This window comes from Gambusia affinis, linkage group LG05 (genome assembly GCF_019740435.1).
Source record: "Gambusia affinis linkage group LG05, SWU_Gaff_1.0, whole genome shotgun sequence".
NCBI classification, from domain to species: Eukaryota; Metazoa; Chordata; class Actinopteri; order Cyprinodontiformes; family Poeciliidae; genus Gambusia; species Gambusia affinis.
The window spans coordinates 20992515-21014144 of NC_057872.1; the positions used below are offsets into that span (position 1 = coordinate 20992515).

The following is a 21630-nucleotide window of genomic DNA, read 5'->3' on the forward strand; positions in this document are numbered from 1 at the left end:
GCACTAATCTATTCGAACGTTTAATTAAAGCTGAAGAATAAAAGGATTTGAAATCTCTCCTCCTCTAATCTCCTTCCAGCGTAATTGCTTTCCAAAACAGAGGATTTCTTAAATCTTTTGCTTGGTGCTCAGCAACAACAGCAAACAATGATGTCATTAGCAGGGTGGGATACTTTTTCTTATTGTAATCCAAATTGGTAAAAATTTAATAATTCTACAGAGTAATCTAATAATGAGTCTCTACAAAATGTAACTAATTGTATTATTGAAACCTTTGTCTAAAGGATTGTTGCTTTAAATTACACAATTTGTAGATGGACCGTTGAAACTTTTGAAAAAAATTACTTCATTATTTTTTATTTGCAAAAGGTCATCTCCTTTAAAACCAGTCTGTAGTGACTTTAGTTAAGCTATCTTGTTCTTTGCGTATTATCTTCTCTTCACAAGCAATAAGCTTCCTCTGTTTTCTGTTATTTTCCTTATGCCTTTACTGTCCCTTTGGTTTGAATGAAGATATGTTACATGCAGCGCAGACAGCAAATAAATAAAAGCAGATGAAATAGGAAGAGTTACCATAGATAAATGGACATGAATTAATTTTCTTCTGTATCGTTTTATGCATTTTTTTCTGCTACTTCTGTTAACATGTGATACCCTAATCTGCATTACATTGTTCCCCATATCGGCAAATGAGTCTCTTTTTGTTTGTTGTTTCATCAAACAGTTCAGTTTAACTGTTTTCAAACTTGCATGTTGAAGAATATACTTACAATAAGATTTTAAGTCTCTATGTGTGTTTAAACTTAAACATTCCAGCTGGAAATACTACAGTGTGGCATCTGGGTAAAGAGCAAAGGGCCTAATGTGAAAAATACGTTGCTTTATTCTGTGCATGTCAAGAATGGCTGATGATGTTGACTAATAACTGTTTTTATGTTGGCATCTATAACACATGTACCTAACCGTGTTCATAAAAATGACAAGAAAAAAAAAAAAATTGGAAATGCAAAACAGAAAGAACTCCGAGGTGACATCTCCTCTTAATTCAACCTCTTTGGAAAGGAGCCGATGAATAAGAGCTAATGTTTTGGTACCTGGGTGAATAAGCTTTGAATGTCTGGATTGAATGCTGAGGACATCTGCGTTCCTGTATGAAGCCCCTCTGGAAGATTTTTTTTTAATTTAAGGCCTGCAGTGCATGTGCAAAAATTGCTTTAATCTTTTCTTTTCCAAATTTCACTCTTTCAAGTTCCTTTAAACTCCCTCAATCCACCTCCTCATCTTTCTTCTTTCACATGTCCTCACATTCAGTGTATACACACAATGCTCACCCTTTGTATGTCTGTCTTTCTAGTCTCTGTCTTTTCATCCCTCCATCTCTTCTATCTTTCTCAGAATGTTACCCTCTGATCCCTTCCTTAACATTTCCCAACCCCTCCCACTGCTGACCACATCCACATGTTAATAATAAAGTCTCCTCCAGCTCCACCACATCTATAAAGAAATGCTCTGGCAGGTCATCTATGCCTGTCTGATAAAGAGCAGCACAGATGCTTCATCCTCACTTCTCTCCTCATCCCTCTAGATTTTTTTAACAAGGTGTTCATACTGAAGTACATTCTGAGCCCTGAAGATGTGGCTTGGCCCCTGTAAGAGACCGGTATGGATTGTGAAGTATTCCACCCACAGCTGCACCAGCACTCAATATTCTTCAACCTGATTATAATCTGGGGAAAAAAGAAAAAAAGATGGCACTTGATATGATCAAGCCTGAGAAAATTAAAAGAAATCAGAGCCAGACTTGGCTCAAATTTATCTGGTGGTCAAAGAAAAATACAGATTTTTATTTATGCTGAAAAGCAAAGCTAATGCAGATAAATGAACCTGATCTTGCTGATATGACAAAGTAGTGCAGTGTCAAACTTGATACATTTTAATTCTAGCAAATTAATGACCTGATGCAACTTGGAAGGAAATAGGAGACCAATTAAAGTCCACAACAATTTAAAAGGGCGGGCATGATCTAATTTGCTTGTTCGTGGCTGAATAGAAAAAAAAATTTGATGCGGATCAAAAAATACATGAAAACACATCATGCTTTCAGACTGCCCTGCTAATTGCATGGTGATTCAATGGATAACAGGGCTACATCATAAAATGTCCTCAAAGTTCTCCCTCAGCTTAAGCGTTTCAGCATCTAAATTCTATATCAGGTGTTGCTATTAAAGCAGTGAAAGTCCTCCCAAAACAACCAAATCCATTATTTGTATGGAAACCGTAAAGCATGTCATTTGGAATGCAACAGTTTACCAAATGCTGTTACATTTGGTAAACTGCAACAGTATTTCCAAACCAACCAGTATTGGTTTGGAAATACTGCTTCCAAACCAAACCTAACCAAACCAAACCAAACCAAACCAAAAATGGTTGTTACAAGCAGATGATCTAATTTCAAAAGATCATCAGAGAAGCATTTGCATGCATCTAGATACCTGGTTCTATGAATACATAAGCAAGATATTGCATGTATGCGTGTGTGGATGTGAGTTGGTGTGCGTGTGTGTGTGTGTGTGTGTGTGTGTATAAAGAAAGACTCAGTCAGTGGAGTATATTTGATTTAGCAGGGGTTCCTCATTAAAAGATAAAGAGAGAAAATCTATCATCATGGAGACAGCTAACCACAGTGGACACTCTCCATACAGCCCCATGAAAAGAATGCTGACTGTCAACCATTTGAATGAAAGACAGCCATTCATTGATAAGACAGTCATATAAACAGACCATCTAAAGGAAACAAACCGGACCACCACCGCTTTTCTGTGCTTCATTCAATCTCAAGAAGGGTCTCAGTGTGTGTGATGGCGAGACAGTGAAAACTCAAATGTAAATGTGTTTGTTCTCAGGGTAAAATGTCCCCTGGGGCGGAAAAGACTGAGAGAAAGTTTCTGTGCTCCCATAAGTCCTTTAATCCAAATATCAAACACACGTGGCTCCTGAGGGACTGCCATTCACCACAGATAAACCCTCACGTTCCGCCTGTTTTAATAAACGCACACTTGATAATGTGATAACAATTCAACGGTCCACAGAGAATAAAATACACTCAAGAGAACAGATGAGATGAATATACATCTTACATATGTCATTGTAATAACTCTGTGTTCAAAAACCACAAATGCCATGTAGTTATTTACAACTTTTAATACTCATGTTCGAACAGTAATGTAACGTTGATGTAACATTGTAACTTAATGGCTTGTGTGTGAAATGGGAACATGAGCTGGGTGGTTTACACTCATATTACGTCTACGTATGTGGACCAGGTTCTTGTACATTTATCCTTTTCTGAGTGGACTGTTTCAAGCTTTCTTATCATATTCAGATATATCAACAAATTGTGTACAACCAGTGCATGTCTTTCTCTTTGTAAATGTGCTACATCGGTTCGGACTCCTTGCTATTCCTACATAAAATGAGTGTAGCAATTATATCTGGGTTTATTATTATCAGAAAAGGTTTTACCATATTAAGTTCTTTACCTTTGCTAATAGGGCTTGCCATATCAGTTATTGTCCCTTTGTTAAGATTTTTCTCTATTATTGCTTGTGTTTCTTCCTCTGTATGTTTGGGTTTGTTTTCATATGTTAGTTACTGACCATTTCCAATTTTGCTTATGGTTTCCTTTGAGTCTTAGCTCAGCTTCTTTTGAGTTAATTAATCTCCCTCCCTCCAGCTGTTTCACATCCCCTCCGATTAGATAAAAATAAAACTATAGCCTATACAAGCTTCAAATAAGCATTTTATTTAATTTTTTTCTCTATAAAAAGATCTCAGAGTTGAGAGAACTGACAGTTAAAAGTGGTGGCCCTGCTCTCCACAGTGGGATCTGTGTTTAACCGTGTTTAGAGCACCATTTGGGGCCAGATAAATCAAGTGGCTGTCTACCAGAAGCCTCCATTAGGGGCCCAGCGAGGCCCCTGGATGGCCTGTCAGTCACCCCGTCAGTCAGCAAGCCACCCTCTTCCAGCGTTTGAACTCATAATTACAGAGAGACTCCGCTTGGTTTGGCCCGGAATGGCACCCGAGGTCCCCCACCACCTCCCAGAGAGCAGCTCCTGCTAGCCCTGCGCTAATGCTAATACTAACAAACAACGAGCGTTTCGCCTCAAGAGGAAACGGCGCTGAGAAAAATATTTATGGGAACTGAAAAGACTCTCTCCCTCTTCATCCCCCTTTGGGCTTTTCTTCATTCATCTTGCACAGACTCATTCAGGGCTTTTAGTTTTTATTTTGTTGAGTGACAGCTCTGCGTTAGTTTGGAGTTAAAAAGGTTAGCACTGTATTTAGAAAGAAGAACACTAATGGTATGCACCATCTGAAGAGTACTTACAAAACAGCTGAAGTGGACAATATAAAGGCCATTGAGACTGGTGGATTTTAAGCAGTGACATAGAAGCTAAAGGAGAAATGACCCCCAACATTGAGAAAATTCAGAAATAGCCTCCAAACAAGCTGGTGATTAGGACTCATACCTACTTTGTCTTCTGAAAGTTAGCTACACATAACAAGCCATCACTCATAAGTCTTTCTTTATCCTGAAACTCATAAATCAAAAGCGGCTGTTTGACAGATTGGGTATATTTTGGATTTCAGCCACTTTAGGCGGCAGATGAAAGTTTTTGCATTCAAACATACACACATTTAAAGTAAGATGTGGCCTGCTAGATCTCAGGGGTTCATGAATAAAATATAGACCTACAAAGGCAGCATGAACAATGGAAATATTATCCTCCACTGCATAAATGTATACTCGGCCACAGAGTATTCTCACAGGGGGCATATTCCTCTTATCTCTGATGGTTCGTCAGTGATGACTGGCCACTGCATGTGGAGACACACACTGCTAACGAGGTGGGGGAAATTCTTCCCCCCACAATCATTCAAGATTGATGCAGAAAATTTACCCGGCAGACATTCCTCTGAATCCAAATGAAAGAGGTGCCTGGTTCACCAACATTCCTGATTGGCCACACATTCCTTTACGAGTCTGACGACGGTGTGATTGCAGGCATGGAGCCACGGCTTCATGAGGTAAACTTTCATAAAAGTTCCATTTTCAAAGTAGTCAAACCAGGTTTTACCTGGTGAAGGATTTATGCTACAAAAACTCAGATTTTAACCCCTCTGCTAAAGATTAAAAAAAATATCAACTTCTCACTTTAAATCAAATGTGTGAGGTGACGTTTGAATTGTTAATCCTCAAAATAATAATAATAAAAAGACTAGCTGATGATTGTAAAATGATTTGTATATAACTTGCAACTCAAGTTATATATAAATAAAAAAGCGATTGTGAGAAAAACAGAAATAACACTGAACTAAAACAAAATTACTCCAAAGATAATTATCAAAATGTAAAAACATTCAATAGAATAGCTTGAAGAAGGACATATTTAATTTTCACTTATTAAACCACAGTGAAACACCATAAAGCTGTGTTTCAGATATCTTTACAAAATCTGGAGTCAAACTGCTGAGGTTGTCCTCGGAAGCATGACTCTTTATCCTGACATGAATTATTAATTTGACGCATTCATCACTCTTCCGACCAGCCATCAATAGCCTCCATTATGGCGATGTGTATACATTACAGAGTGTATAATGTGTCAGAAACTTCCCGCATGCGAGCCGCTGGATGGCGGGAAGAGAAGGAAACAGAGAGAGGAAGACTGAGAGAAAGTAAGAATGATGGACAGGAGCGACAGCAGAAAGCAGTACTTTGAGGATGAGAGTCAAGATTTCGCAGCTAGAAATCAACCTGAACGACGTGAGACAGTGGCATTTTGAAAGGTTAGACACTTATGGATTTAAAAGGTCAGGAGTGTGAGTTACAAGGTCGCTCAGACTTTACAAGTGATGCAAATTTTGTAACGAACCTGGACATTTCACTACAGGGGCTACTATGAAATAATGGACACAATGACAGCTTATTTTTAATAGTAGTTTTTGTGTAGAAATCTACATCTTTGCAGCAAAATGTCTGTGATTACATAATTTGTTGTTAAATGTGTTGCATAACTTATTCTTGCAACTCAGGATGACTTTTTCTCTGTTTCTGTGTTATCCATTCATTCTTAATAAGAAGTTATCATAAGTAGGGCTGAAGAATAAAACAACAATCATCTGTCTAGCAACAGACACGTGATCAATACTAACAGAAAATATGTAGAATATTGATTATTTCACTGAACTCCAATTACCCAACTATACAACGTTTTGAGGCATGTAGGTTACCTAACACAAACCTGTTGAGTAAGTTGTGCAGCATGTTTTACCACCATGCCTCATAACTGCTTAAAAAAAATAAAATAAAATAAAAAAAAATAAAAAAAACAAAGAGTGAAAAGAGAAAATGAGCACAACAGCTGGGGAGAATATTGTGGGCAAAAGAGGAAAGTTCAAGTCACCAGTTTGGCACTATTTTGGATATTTGAAACAAAAACCTAATCAGTAAATATTAGGTTACTGACGTTTGACTGATATGAAACGTTTATATTGTGATATATTTTCAACTCTATCGTCCAGCCCTTGGCTTAGCTTTTCCTTGTCTGAGCTTTGTGTAAAGAAAAGCTGGAGTCTGTAATATGCAACCACATGTTTAACTCATAATATCACTGGTTTAAAATGACATACTTCCCTTTTCTGTTTTTGACACCTATATAGATTTAGTCTTATTTTAGCGATTATTTAGTTTTTGGAATGCTAAGTCAGCTTATTGTCCATATAAACAGCTAAAGCAAAGTTACAACTGTGGATCATAGCAAATAAAGGGGGAAAAAAAAACAGAAGCTCAGCTTCCAAACCTAATATTCAGACTTTCAACATAAAATACCTGTTTACTGTTCATTTTAACACCACAAATGCAATTACAATTGACTAACGTGTTTAGGGCAAAGACATCAAACAGAGTTGGTATAAGAACACTTAAAAGTGGATTTATTTAGATGGGGGTAAGTAGCCAACTTAATGTGAACTCTGTTTATTTTAGCTTAAATGGCAGTAGTAATTCAACAACCTCATTTATTTTCTCTCATTAGGCTCCAACTAAAGCCTGAGAATCCCAGGAATCACTGAAATGACTGAGGTATTGAACAACAGGGTTGGATGCAGCACAGCTCTGCTAAATAGCAAAATGCTGACAACTTCAGCAGCTAATGAAGAGATGATGTCACCCTGCCCTGCTCAGTTAACAAGAAGCTAATGAAAAGTGGAAAAGATGACCGCCAATTCATCCTCTAGAGTAAACAGCACAGGCAAGCAACCATCACTTTATCTCACTCAGAAACTTTCGGTCCCGCCCTGCTCTAAGACTCGGCAATCCTGGGTCTCCCTCTTTTCAGGGAGAGCGAACAAAGGTGGACAGATGCTTTGATTTAAAATCTCTTTTGCATTGACCTCACTTTCACTGTCCACACACATGGATCTATGCCTGCTTCTTTTTTTTTTCAGTACAGTCAGTGGGCGTATTGCACTAACTTTAACCATCACATTAGACACCAGATCCCAAATGTACTTATAATCAGAGCGACCTTGGTTATCCATATCGGTCACTGTAGTTATACTGCTATAGGCTTAGGTTGCTAGAGAAATAATGAAGACTTTCCTCACTCTGTTAAATTCTCCTACTACTCTCCAATTTTGCATCATCTTCTGTTATTCCAGCTCTTGATGTTATTTTATTTTCTCTTCATCATGCAGGAGGAGGGAATGCTGCAAGTCAGTGACCTGATGGGTTTCTTTAGATGGAAAACTTTTTAACAATCTAAATAATAAACTCAACCTGTCCATACATTGTTTGGGTAAAGTATACACCATTCTCTGTGTAGATATGTGTGATTGGCCTGAATAAATTGTTTTTCAAATAATGAAAAGTTGTGATTTGGTGCCATATAAATAAACTGAAATAAATAGAAGGCATATTCAACTCCAAACCCATATTTACATCATTACTTCAGTTTCTGACCCTCAGACATGGCTTTAAGGTGTCACAATGTATGGACTGTCCAAGATATCCTCATGGGCTCCACTAACGTCCGCCCTCAGAAGACCTAGAAACTGAAATTGGTCTTTTGAATCATAGATGTACACGAAGGCACAAAGTGATGATGTGTTAGTGTGAATTTACAGCGTGAAGTTTGTGGTCTGGTGGTTTATGGACTTCCTCTGTTTAGGCGATTAGCTGTGAGATCACACCCACTTTCACACACACGTGCACGCCCACATGCATACACACATGCATGCAAACGCAGAGAGAGAAGCTTAAAGAGGTGCTGCTTACTACTGATACAATTTTACCACACCTCTCTCTTTCGCACTCTATGTTGTTAATGGTTTATTAATGGTTTGTGTGTAATTGTGGTGACAAAATTAGCAAAAAAACACAAAAACTTGACCTATATAAATCTGCAGAAAAAGCTAATTTTTCTTCGCCTTCTTTTTTAGCAAATTTAAATTACTTGCTTTCACTGTATGGCTCCAGCTTTTAGACATATGTTTTCAACAGGGTCGCTGTAAGCTCTAATGTTAAGCTCCATTTATTCCCAACCACTTTGATTTGTGTTTGGGATCTTTGATATCTTAAGATTCACTATTGGATTGAGACGGATTCAACCAATAAAAAAAATCTCCAGGCAAACTGACATTTGCAGCTGCTCACATGTTGATTGACAAGTTGACTGCATTCTGGAAAACATTCTATGCGCAGAGGAGACAAAGATTGAGAATTTTTGGGCAAAATCACAAGAACAGTGATAGGAAGAGTCGAGCATCAACCAACTGTAAAGCATGGAGGTGTATCATGTTAAGGGGTTATTAGAGGTAAATTGGACAAGGTGCATGAAGAAGAGGAATTATCTCCATGTTCCTATAATTCCTCTGAATTCAGTTTTTAGATGGCTGAAATGTCTGACATAATTTGATATTTCAATGAGACTGTTGACTGAAGCACACATTAAAACTGGTTTAGAATGAATAACTCAGATTTATTTTCCTTGTGCCTTGGCCTTGCCTTAATTTCCATATTAAATTATTTTACATCGAGTTTATGCCAAGAAATAAACAGCTTAAATGAGGTCTATAATTTCTCAAAGTAAAAACAGTGGTCAGATATCCAGAGTAAATCATGTCCGATCATGATGCATTTTCCTTATGAGCCTTAAGCAACAAATTAGTGGGTGTTTATGGCTATATTTAAACCTGTGTGTCTCTTTTCGAACCTGTTTGGATTACAGAGAATCCACAAGTCTTGCTTTATAAATGTATTCAAGTTGTTTTTAGTATATCCATGTCTCCCAAATATAAAGTTTATATGCATCAGTATAAGCCAAAATGTAATATGGCACTCATTATGATGTTGAGTGTGCAAACCTCTGTAAGCTCTGGGTTATTTGCCATGTGAATTTTAATCCTTCATGTGATGATTTTATTTTTTTATTTTTATCTGAGGTTTGGTAGCCAGTGGTCAGCCAATCTAATTGTTGTCATAACTTTCAGTTCCTGAATTAAAAATGAAATTACATATTAATGTGGGCATGTGTCCTGTTTATGTCTCTGACCTGGTTGTAAGTGGCGTCCAGGAGTTTGTCCAGGTTCTGGAGAGGTGCCGGGGTCTTGTCTTTGAATCGGGTCAGCAGTCGCCTTTGGATAGCTCTGAACTGGACAGCTCGCTCTGACAGCAGATCCTGATACTGCTGAGCACTGACACGCAGCTAAGATAAAAGAAAACAAAATACCAAACAATTCACTTCTTAATTTTTTTTAATAACTCCTAAACATGACATGTGGGTTATATCTACCTGAAAGTGATTGTCTACAGACAGGAAGTATTCTTGAAGTGGCATCGGACCACTAAAGCTTTTCTTGAAGTCTTTGGTTCCCAATTTGGAGAAATGTTGATCAAACCTTTGAACGAGTTCCTTCACCACCAGCCACATGTCCTCAAAACTGTCGCTCTGAATGCGGTAACGCTCTATGAAGAAGGGAGATGAGCAATTTTTTGTTTTTTCTCAACATTATGTTCATCACAAATAAATTGAATCACATCCTGGAAGAAAGTGAACTGCAAATGCTTCTGGTTGTAATAATAGAAAAGAGCCAATCAGTATTTTCTTCTTGCTAATTTTGGTGCAAAATGCTACAAAAGACACTAAAAACAGCATCAATAGCTGTGGATATAATTTAGAAAGGGAACTCTTTTGAAAAGTTTAATCCCATGTTCTAACTTGCATTAATGGTGGTTAACCTGCACCACCTCCTGTATGTGGTTTCAGACTAAGACTCACGGGAAGTCTTAGAGGCCAGCACAGTGACTTTGGCTCCTGATAGAAACTGAAAAGCCAAACTGTTCCCATCCTTATCTTCTGTTTTTGTTGAAAACTCTGCAAAGGAAAACAGAGAGAAAGAAAACAACGTGCTGAGACAGATATGACAGTCTAATCATGATACAAGACGCCAACAAAGGTGAACAAAACACAGTCACACTCTTCCCAAACACAATGAAAGCTTACACAAATCCCTCGTGAAAGAAAAACACAATCAGTAGCACTACTGAGTTTGTGTTTAGACAGCAAACCGCTGAATGTAGCCTACTACTAGATGTTCCCAGTGGTGAAGTAGTAAATACTCATGTATAGCACATTCATATAAACACACAACTACACGCAAACATTAGGCTACGTGTATGAATGCAAAAACAATCTGACATCTACAAATGTCTTTAATTTCTCTCCAGTGATTGCAGGGATTGTTGTTGTTTTTACCCTGGACAGTTTGCTGTCCATTTGGACAGCAAACTCCCTGAATGGATGACAGTAAAATGGTTTGTAATATTGAATGTGATTTTCAAGAAGAAAAGTTCCTTCATGTGTTTAAAAATTAACATTTTGTTTCAGATTTATTGTAAGTATTTTGTGTTCTTCCCAAATAGTTTTGCAAAAAATGTCACATTAAAATCTTTTAAAAACTTAGCCTTCAACATGAGTATATTTATTAAGCAGGGAAAATAAATAATTATTTGCTAAGCATAATTATTGGAATTCTTAATTATTCCTACTTCCTCACTGAAAATTAAGGCTGGATGATATGACTGAAAAACATATCACAATACAGGGGGATTTATAGCAGTCCATGTCAACAATTACTGATTTGTTGTTTTGTTTTAAAATCACTGAAATAGTGCCACGCTGACTTATTTCATTCACAGTTTCCTCAAGAGCTGTTGTTCTCATTTTCTCCCTTAATTACACCACGTTGATATTTTATTTTTAAACAGCTATAAAATGGTAAACTGCTGCTGCGCAATTTACTCAATAGGTTGTGTGTTAGTTGATGCCATCAAATTTGCTTAGCTGTGTGTGAGGGGTTGAGCAGCTAAAGCCTACATCTCCCAAAATGCTGTGCATTCTGGATCGGAGTTCAGAGAAATTACAGGGTATTACCTACTGATATTGATCATGTCTTTATACATTGTTATTGATTTATTTCCCAGCACTAATTCAAATTAAATAATGTATCTGCCAATGTCAGATTACCTAATAACAAAATAAGATTGATTTCTTTTAAGGGGTAAAAAGATAGATCTCAAATTTAAGAATATAATTTATTTTGTTTCAGATATTTTGTTTTTCAACAGGAACCTGTAAACTTTCATTTTAGGGATCTTAGTTTCAATCTAATTTCAATCAACACTACAAAGACATTTACTGCAGAATTTTCTTTTTATTTCTAAGAAAAACTGATAGCGCTTTCAGTTTTAGAGAGAAATTACCATAACATTTTAATGCAAAGTATTAATAATTACCTCTGAAGATAGCGCTGAGGTCAACTGGTGGCTGGTTGGTGTCCACAGTGATCTTAAACGTGGTGTTTTTGGCTGGAGATGAAGGTAGACACACCAGAGCCAGAGGAAGACTGAACCTGGACTGGAGAACCCTGGGAACCCCTAATGAAAAGTAAATACTTCGAAGTTAAAATATATTTTCCATTAAGCTATAATTACCACTGCAGCTACTACAAACATATTATCTTGTAATAATTTTGGGTTAATCTGCAGGCTTTGTCCCTTGATGCTCTATTCTTTATAAACATCCTCTAATTTGAAGCCGACTTCCTCTTCAGGCAGATTGTTGTGATATTAAACAAGGTCACTACATCACCTCTGAGCCTTTCTCTCCAAACCGCCAAGAGGTCAACATCTGCTAACACAGTAAGCACTATTGGTGTTCAGATTACCTGAGTGCTCAGAGACTTAATATCAACACCAACTGTGAAGGTGTGTCTGCCGAAGATCCGAAACAGAAGTTTTGTTTTCAGCAGAAAAAAAAACAGAGAAGGATAAGTATGTCCAATGACAACTATGTTGTGATCTTAAGCAGTGCTGAGTTTGGCAGAAATCAAGACTTAGTAAAAATAACAGAGCGAACAAGTAGAAGAAAGGTGGAGGAAAAGAGGTTTTAAGAAGAGATGAAGTAAAGTAACCAGGCAAGAGGAGAAAACCTGAACTGAGAAAAAAAAACTAGAAATAAAACAGCATCAGGGCAACTGAAGCAGAAATAACTGGAATTGACAGCTGGGTTTGGACAGAGGTTTAATAGTGGAAAGTCCCTGCTTATTTCAAATAGTAACAATTACCTGCAACTACTGTGCACCTTTTCATTCCAGAAAAGAAATTATTATGTAATTATTTTAATAATTCAATTTGATTTAAATGCAAGAACTGAACAGCATCAAGAAAAAGGAAAGTGGTAAAGCCAAAAATAACAAATCTTGAAAAAAAATATTTTAAAATAGAAAGACGAACTGCGGTCCAGTTTCCTCAGTTTTTGCATGCTTCATTTAATCGTTGACCTTCGTTATGGATGGCTGAATAGTTAAACAACAAATTACATTCGACAAACACAAAGGAGGGTCACATAAACATGTAGTCCCTGTGATTATGGAGAAACTCTGTTAGATGTGAGGTGAAAGAGCAACACTTGCAAAGCAACTTTTTAGCACCAGGGTTGTACAAATGAATCAACTGTTACAAGTTTCTAATTTACATTTATACTGGGATGCTTTTACATTTTAAATTAGTTCACACCTGGATAGAGAAGAAGAGACTGCTCTTCACATGTCTGTAACTGGAGGAAAGTCTAAAATGTCCTTTTTCCATCCTACCTCCAAAGTACTCCCCAAGTTGTCATTACAGAATGTACTCTGAACACTGAAATTTACCAGCATGGAGACTTTATTTCAGCATGAGCACTACAACCATCTTACAAAGTCTTGCTAAAATTTATTTCTATATATCCTTCATAAATCATACTGTCTGGGGACTGACAAGTCTTAGAGGAACCATCTTTTCAACAGTTTACAATTTTCTTTCACTACACACTCAAAAACCAGTTTTATAGTATAAATAAACTGCTCCGTGCTAGAGAAAGTGGTTGATATTGGGACAAACTACAGACTTTTCTGTGTGTGGAGTGTGAAAACGTGGAGACAGATCTCTATAGAGGTTTGCATTCAGGACTAGTTTAAACTTTTCTTCTAGAAGTTTGGAGAAAAGTTCAAACTTTTCTTCAAACTTAAAGAAAGTTACATTATTATAAGAGAAAGATAAAACAATCAGTATAATAAAAATTAATTGAGGCACAAGTTGCTTCAAATCCTTTTAAATAATACCCGACTAAATGATGGACCAAAATTTGCTAGCATGTCTGACAGACATTAATTAAAATCCACTCAATTAATAAAAGAAATTAGTATTTCTTTTTTGCTTTAGCTTTTAAAAAAATTACATCTTCTGCACACTGAAGTTAAAAACATGCAAGAAATTGCATTATTAGCATGTCATGATAGTCATGAGATTGTCATACAGCAAAAGTCTTCAGATTTGTTACATCTTTTAAGGTACTGGGGTGTATGAGTTACAACATTTAATTTCTCTTTGCAATAAATAAAGGTTTTGTTATTGAATTTATCTTAAATATGCTTATATTTGCATGTCTCTGCATCAGGTAAGGGACTGACAAGTCTTAGAGGAATAGAGCAAGAGCAAGAATAAAATCTGAGAAGATGACCCCGTGTGCCAGATCAGGTTTGATCCACAGCTGCAGTGATGTCACCTCCAATGTATCCGTGTGGGTATAAAAGATACGTGTGGAAACTGGATGTAATCTGCACATGCTCTTTGGGTTTTTGTGTGGGCCACAGGGAAAACAATAAAAAGAAACAAACCCTTCACATTCCTCTCCTCAAAAGCTTTGTTCACGTGCAGCTGTTATGCATTACCTACTTCACTTCCATAAGTTCTGCATGTTTTAGTTTGATGTAGACACAATTAAAACCACATTCAGTCATTTCTTTAAATGACCTAAAATAAGAAAATGTAAAGCCTCACATCTTTTAATCTGTGAGCTGGAATGTCCAGGTAAAACTACTATTGTCATTTAATCAATGACAATGTATACTTCACTCCACCTAATACCTGTAAAAACAAACCCATAAGGAATAGTAATAAGACAGAATTTTAAATATTTATTCAGATTTTATTCAACGACTATCCTTATATGTATAATTTGCAAGTCATGCTGCCATTAGTTCTCCGTTTTTGTTTCCATAGAATTTGCCTCCCAGACTTTTTCTTCTGTGATTAAAATTGATCAGTATTCAAGGAACTCATAAAGTTGACTGCACTGGATTATAATTTAAACTAGACTAAAATATGACAAATCACAACATGCAGCCAACATGCAGCTCATGTTGGCTGCATGTTGGAGTAGCTCAGTTACATTACACCTGATTTGTCACCCTTTGTTCCTCCTTGGGACAATTATTCCCTCTAGTTTTGGATGATATGCAACTGGAATGATTTTTGCTCTTGTGTTTTTAATTTTAGAGAGTTTTTACGACAACAATAACTTGTTTTTACAACTAGGAGCAGCTGAGTTTCATCTCAAAAGCTCAAATAATTCCTGAATTACAAACCAGCTCAGATCTAAAGAGGAGTGGCAAAAGCAAATGAGGTGGATTATCAATGTAAGCCATCAACTGATAGTGTCATGCATGACATGTTAATGTGGAATATTATCTCTGTTGCCTCAATAGTGAGCTGTTAGCATTTTATGACAGTTATGAAACCATCATACAGCAACAATATTCAGTCAGAGGCCTCCTCAGATTTGTTGTAAGACTGACTGCTATCAGAGTTCCTTCCTCCCTACAGCATCACCACAATGACTCTTTGAAGATACATGGATGATATGAGCTATGACAACATTTGTCTTTTGGACAAATACAGTATTTTTGAATGGAATTTAACTAAACTGAATAAGAATAGCGTGTCACACAAAATGGAATGTGCCTCAGGATGATATTCATTGTAAATTTATGCTATATAAATAATCTATAAAAAAATGTAATGTTCAATCAGCGTTTGTGGGAGTGTGATAATGCAAAACCTCAAAAGGTTATGACAGATAACTTGTTTCCATCAAACTAAAAATGACTAAAACAAACACTAATGAGTATCCAGGAAAACTAGAGCTGGGATGTCCAGGGAAAACTACTGTAGTGAAGGGAGTTAAGGTAGGCATGGATTTGGGTCAGTTACTTTTTAGGATAATATTAGAACAAAATTTCAGGGAAACCATTTTCTCTTACACAACTAACACAGCCATGATGCTGACAAAGTGTGTGCTTAAAAATAAAAGCGTGTGAGTCTCTGTCAAGTGATGCATGCAAGAAATATATTACTGTGTAAACTCCAAAGAGTACGAAAGAAAAAAATGATTAAAAAAGCATATTTACATTTTCCTGAGTGAGGAAATATGTGTTCGGATAAGAGACTTTTTCTAAGTATCACATAACAGGAACATAAACACTCGAGAGCCGTCTTTTCCTGTATGTATAGTAGTGTGCATGTTTGGAAAGTATTTAGAGCACCATTGATGATTAGTACATTTTTAACAGAAAAAAAATCTATTAAAAAATGCAGCTAAGTATGCAACGAGCAGACATATCTGTTTGTTTTTTTTAACTACTACTTGTTCTAGTCTATCTAGTACTGCAAGCAAAACACTTACCTTTTGGATTAAGCTCTGCAGAAAGTAGGAAGAGAAGAAGTAAAAATAAAAAAGTACATTCTGTGAGCTCAGATAAATGAAACTGCACAATTGCAATCCAGTAATACATAAAAGAAGAAGACGACTATAATGATAAAGAATACATCAGCACGTATCCATATGTTCCTAACAGACTCCTCGGCTCTCAGTTTACTGGTGCTTCCTCTAATCTCTAAAAGTTGAATGGGAAGCAGATCTTTTTGTTTTCAGGACCCTCTCTATGCTTGTGGAACCAGCTCCTAGTTTTAATCTAGCCTTAAAATGATTGCCTTTGTTGATTATAGATTATAGTTAATAGTTCACATTTATAATAATGCTACCAATGCCAGATAATGCTACCAACAGCTATACAGGATCTAATGCAGGAGTATTTTCCTAACATAAAAATACTCCTGCATTAGTTTACTTTTTTGTTTTTATTTTTATCTGTCTCCTCAAACCCCAGTTAGTCATGGCAGCCAGGTTCTGCTGGATGTTTCTTTCTGTTAAAAGGGAGTTCTCCTCTGCACTGTCGCTCCATGCATGCTCAGTATGAGGAATCGCTCTAAAGTCAACAAAGCAGGAAATTGTCTACTGTCTCTATGTTTGTCCAGGAAGAGTGAATGCTGCAAGCCAGGTACTCACTGGATTTTCTTGGAAAAAATTTTCAAGCAATCTGAATAATGAACTTTATTGTTTGATAACTAGGATCATCCGAAATGTATGTATGATTGGATTGACATGTTGTCAATTGATGGTATGCAAATAAATGGAATTGAATCAAACCTATCCCATCAATATGTGAATATAGAAAAATTTAAGATATCTTATGAAATGTTTTTTTTCTGCCAAGTCAAAATCAATCAGTGGGGCTAGAGGAGGATGTTGCAAGTGAGCCAAGCTGACACTGAATATGAAGAGACATCCTCAAAAATTAGAAGTGTATTACAAGCTTGACTGAGAGAAATAGCCAAATAAAATATGTATGAGTAAGTATGTATACAGCGCAAACTATGGAGTGTAAATATAAACCCTTGTATGACATCTCACAATGAGGACACCTGCCAAACAACATATGAGATGTTTAAAAGGAAAACACATAAGACTGAGCATCTCTATCCCTGCTCCTCAGGGCTATGTTTTACCAGCTGCTCTGGGATTTGAAAAGTCTGTCTGCTGCTTCTCTAACCTTTAAGCCACAGCAATAAAAGCCAGGAAGATTAAGATCTGATTTGATTGGTTAAAGAGGATTTCCTTGGAAGGTGAATGGGAAGCAGATGGATGAGTTGTAAGCCAATAGAAATGGGAAGGGGTGCAGAGTGAAAAATTTCCCCTGGCAAAATTGATGAAAGTCACGCTTTCTTATGGGTGTCTGTTTACTGTAAAACCTCTGGCTTTCTCACCGTCTCTCGTGTCATAGCCTCATTTAAACTTAATGGGGAAAAAAAAAATCTTTTTTTTTTCTTAACTGGTTCAGAAAGATCTTCGGCTTTCACCAAGTTACTAGCAGTGAAAATCGGTAAACTGCCTCCTTTATCGTACTCTAAAAAACAATTAATATCTGTCTACTTTACACAGCCGAGGAAATCATTAAGTGTGACTACGTCCAAGATTCCTCATGGACATGTCCTGTTTTCTGCTGTTGCCGGGCAGAAGATGACACAACACTAACACAAAATTCAAGTGTCCTGGTTATAACTTCAGTTTTGGATACAATCAGGAAGCAGTTTTATTGTTGCATATTTAGTTTATCCGCACCTATAAGGAGGAGACCTAGCTGTTAACTATTGTAATTTAAAACTTACATATCAAACTTACATATTCCTGTGATATTTGTCTTAATTTTTTTGCTGCAATATTTTAACTGTTGCTTTACAGAATGATACACAGCATAGCATTTATATTGAATTTCTACCAATATAACATTTTGGAAATGTTAGGTGACTCACATACAAGCTAGATAAATTTGTATAGTTTGATCTTTTTAATCCATTTGTTTTATCAGATGATTTTATTGGACAAAGAAGGATGGATTACAGTTTTGTCATTGCAGGGAAACGGAGGCTTTGGCATCACAAAAATAAATAAATTTAAAACATCAGCTGGGTGGAGTTAAAAAGTTAGAAACCCTTCAGGCATCCAAGGAGACTGAATTACTTCAACTACTCTTCATAATGTAAAGGTATTGCATACTTAGCAACCTTTTTGAGGCTGTCAGTGCAACAAAGAATTACGTTTTTGATAATGAACATTTCCAAGCTAATTTTGGTGAAAGCTAAGCCTCTCAAAGAAATCAAAAGCTACAAATAAGTTTCTAATATAAAATGTAAGAGAATGAAAGATAAGGATGAAGAAGCAATACTGAGTTACATGCTACCTCTAAAATCTGCTACTAAGCTTTTGTGTCATACTCACTAACAAAGACAGCTAAAAACATAAACTGCTTGGCACAGGGGATGAGATATGCCAACAAAAAATCATTGCAAATGGGTTTCAAACATGGTGTTCCAACAAACTGATGCAGCTCCTGGAGACACGGATATGTGGAGATGCTGGTCATCCTCCAAAACCCGGTAAAACAGGAGAAAACAAAAACAGTTAGCTTGAATCTTTGGTTTTCAGTTGCTGTAGTAACCAATGAATCATGGCTGGCCATGTTTTATGGAAAGTATCATCTGCATGAGACTATCCGTCACTCACATGAAAATAATCAGTATGTACGCAAGCTAACAATGCACTGTAAATGCCAGCCTGACCACTTGATCCCATTCAAGTGCGTTTGTGGAAAGCCCACTCTCAGGGTTTTAGAAAAATCACAGAGGGGCACTAATGAAATTCTTTCTAGATTGTAACAGCTCCTGCCATCATCAAGCCTCCTTTGAAGGTTTTAAGAAGTCAACAGTCTTCTTAAATGTCAAAGCCTTTGTAGAGCTTAAAGACGGACACAGTAGCCTCAGGGTGGGATTGTGTTATGCAGGGTAGGGTGGTGTGGAGGCGTAATCATCAGCCCTGGATGGCAGTGAATACAAAGTGTTGCATTCCTTCCAAGCCAGAACAGCATTGTGGGGATAAGAAGTGATGAGGCACTACTGCAGATTAACACTGAAGAAACAGAAAATTACAATCAAACTCTACCACATTGCTACAGGAATGCTCCTGGAGAGAACCACTTGGCATCTCACCACAAGATGATTCACTGCAGTGGACACAGAGTTTCAGAGCAAAACCAACCCTTTATTAAAACAGTGTTAGTCCTGGAAACAATATTCTATTGGCATGCTAACCCACACTAGTGTCAAGTGTTAAAAAAAGTAAAAACAAAAAGCAGTGGCATGATGCGACAGGGATGTGATAAAGGTTTAATTAGGTTTAGGTTATAAAACATGTCGGTTTGGGAAAAGATTATGAATTGTGTTGAATTGTCAGGATAAAAACAGCACAGCACATAAAGTGAGAAAAAAGTAATAAAATACCACTTTGCCTATCTGCAATTGTTAGCATCTATGCTACGGCTTTTTTTGCAAGCTTACAATGTATGCATTTTCTCTGAGGCAAATTTGGATTTGTGGAAATATTTTCAGAGGCAAAAGACACTGATTATCCTGGCATAGAAACTAAAAGAGTGCCACCTTTCAATTTATCACCATTCATAAGCTAGAGTGGGTAAACGAGTGGGTAAATTTACATCATACATTTCTAAAACCCGAAGAAATCCACATAACTTCAATGGCCACAAACATCGAAACTTATTTTCTTCATAATTCAAATTATTTTCCACAACTTCATAAGTGAACTAATTTGGTTAGATTTCTTTCTATGTGTGAGTCACTTGGGTAAATATCTGCTGTAAATTTCATGTCAGCAGAATTATAAATATATTTCCTGGAAAAAAAATAAACAGAAAAATAACAGAAAAAAAAAAACACTGATATGTTCAATAATTAGTTTCTCTATTGTCCAGGGTGCCAAGCTTAAAGCACTCAGGACCTTCTCCAGAGCTTTTAAAATTGTTTAGATTTATTTTAATTATTCAGAAGTCATGCTGATACAGCAGCTAGGACAGCTTTTACTTTGACAACAAATGTTGCGGCATCTTCGCCCCAGCTGAACTGATTTCTTAAAGTAATAAAAGGCTCCATAGCCAATTTTAAGGCTTAGTAGGCAGTTGAGAAATTAGCTGCAAGAAACTTTAATCTCTTATAACCCATTGTTAATTCTTTCCTTTCTCCACTCATAACATACTGCCATTGTTTTGTTTCTTTACATTCCCAGTATTCTGGGTTAGGGTTAGGGTGATATTCTGCTTTCCCCAACTCTTCTTCTGACTATTACGCTGTCTTATTCTACCCTTATTTTTTCTGTTTACTCAGCCATCTTTTCACATGAGTATAGCTTATGTTGTGTTGGGAAACTAACCTACGACTCTTTGCTTTCCATCTTAAATCAGACTTTTCTAATGCCTAACGCCCAACAAGTGCTTTCCAAAACTCAAAATCACTTTCCAACATGCTCTCGTCAAGCTGCTTTGCCTTTAAGGCCCATTGAAATACTCCAGACTTCTTATTTTCAACTATTTATAGCAACACAATAACCCTTAACAAGAAAGAAACACTTCCCAATATTTCCAGACATTTCACATTAAGTGTGCTTCTGGGGAGGAAAATCTGTTCCACCAACAGAGGTCTGCCAAAGCAAATGTAATCCAAGGGAAACAATAGCACAAAACATAAGCCTTTTTTCATGACCTGATTTCCGAACAAATGCAGATCTTTTTTTTTTTTTTTTTCCTTTTAAATGAGGTCTGTGACATTTAAAAATAAAGAGTGGTTGTGTTGCTTTGGAAAGTTATATCTTCCAGATATATTGCAAAACCTGGAAACAGATGGCTGGAGGCAGCAAGGGGATGAACTGGGCTCATCTGGAAAGAGCCCAAATGTCATTACACCATTCCAGTTCTCTGTTAGGAGGATGGTGCTCAGCCCTGTCACACAAGCCTAGTTTTGATGTTACAGACCAGACACCTGCTAACTTCACAAGGTTTTTGGTGCTAATGCTCCAGGTATTGAGGAACATTTTACATCTACTATAAAGATAAGTTTTATACATATCGTTTTTTCCAATGAAACTATATAAAAACTATCCTGCAGTAAAATCAAATGTGCATTTACCACAAGGACTATTGTAACTGATATTAGATCCTTACAACTTTACACATAAACAAAATTAAACATTTCATAAATATGTGCACAGTTAGAAATAACATTTTGAGAATGGAGCTTCCATTCACTGCATATCGATAGCCAAACTGACAATTTTATAAAAGCTGCAGAGATGAGCCTGATGGTTCAAACAACATATGTGCCACTGCAACTTTTCATAAAAACATCACAACGGAGCTTCAGCACATGAGTTTTTACTTCAATAAAAACTAATGCAATGTAAAAGTAATTGCCTTACAAAGAGGTTTAATGCCTCCAGTAACCATCCT

The 21630-nt window shown here is 36.7% G+C and overlaps 1 protein-coding gene across 3 annotated transcripts in view; it reads right to left on the reverse strand.

The window, feature by feature from the left end:
• Positions 1-21630, reverse strand: part of bbs9 (Bardet-Biedl syndrome 9) — a 141357-nt gene that overhangs the window by 86078 nt on the left and 33649 nt on the right. For all 3 annotated transcript variants that reach the window (XR_006370562.1, XM_044116080.1, XM_044116081.1), the window contains exons 15-18: positions 11858-11998; positions 10341-10436; positions 9855-10027; positions 9615-9767 (exon numbers count right to left, since the gene is read on the reverse strand). Coding sequence is in view for 2 of the 3 variants with exons in the window: in XM_044116080.1 (XP_043972015.1) it covers positions 9615-9767; positions 9855-10027; positions 10341-10436; positions 11858-11998 (563 nt within the window). In the remaining variant the exon portion in view is untranslated. The remainder of the gene's footprint in view (positions 1-9614; positions 9768-9854; positions 10028-10340; positions 10437-11857; positions 11999-21630) is intronic.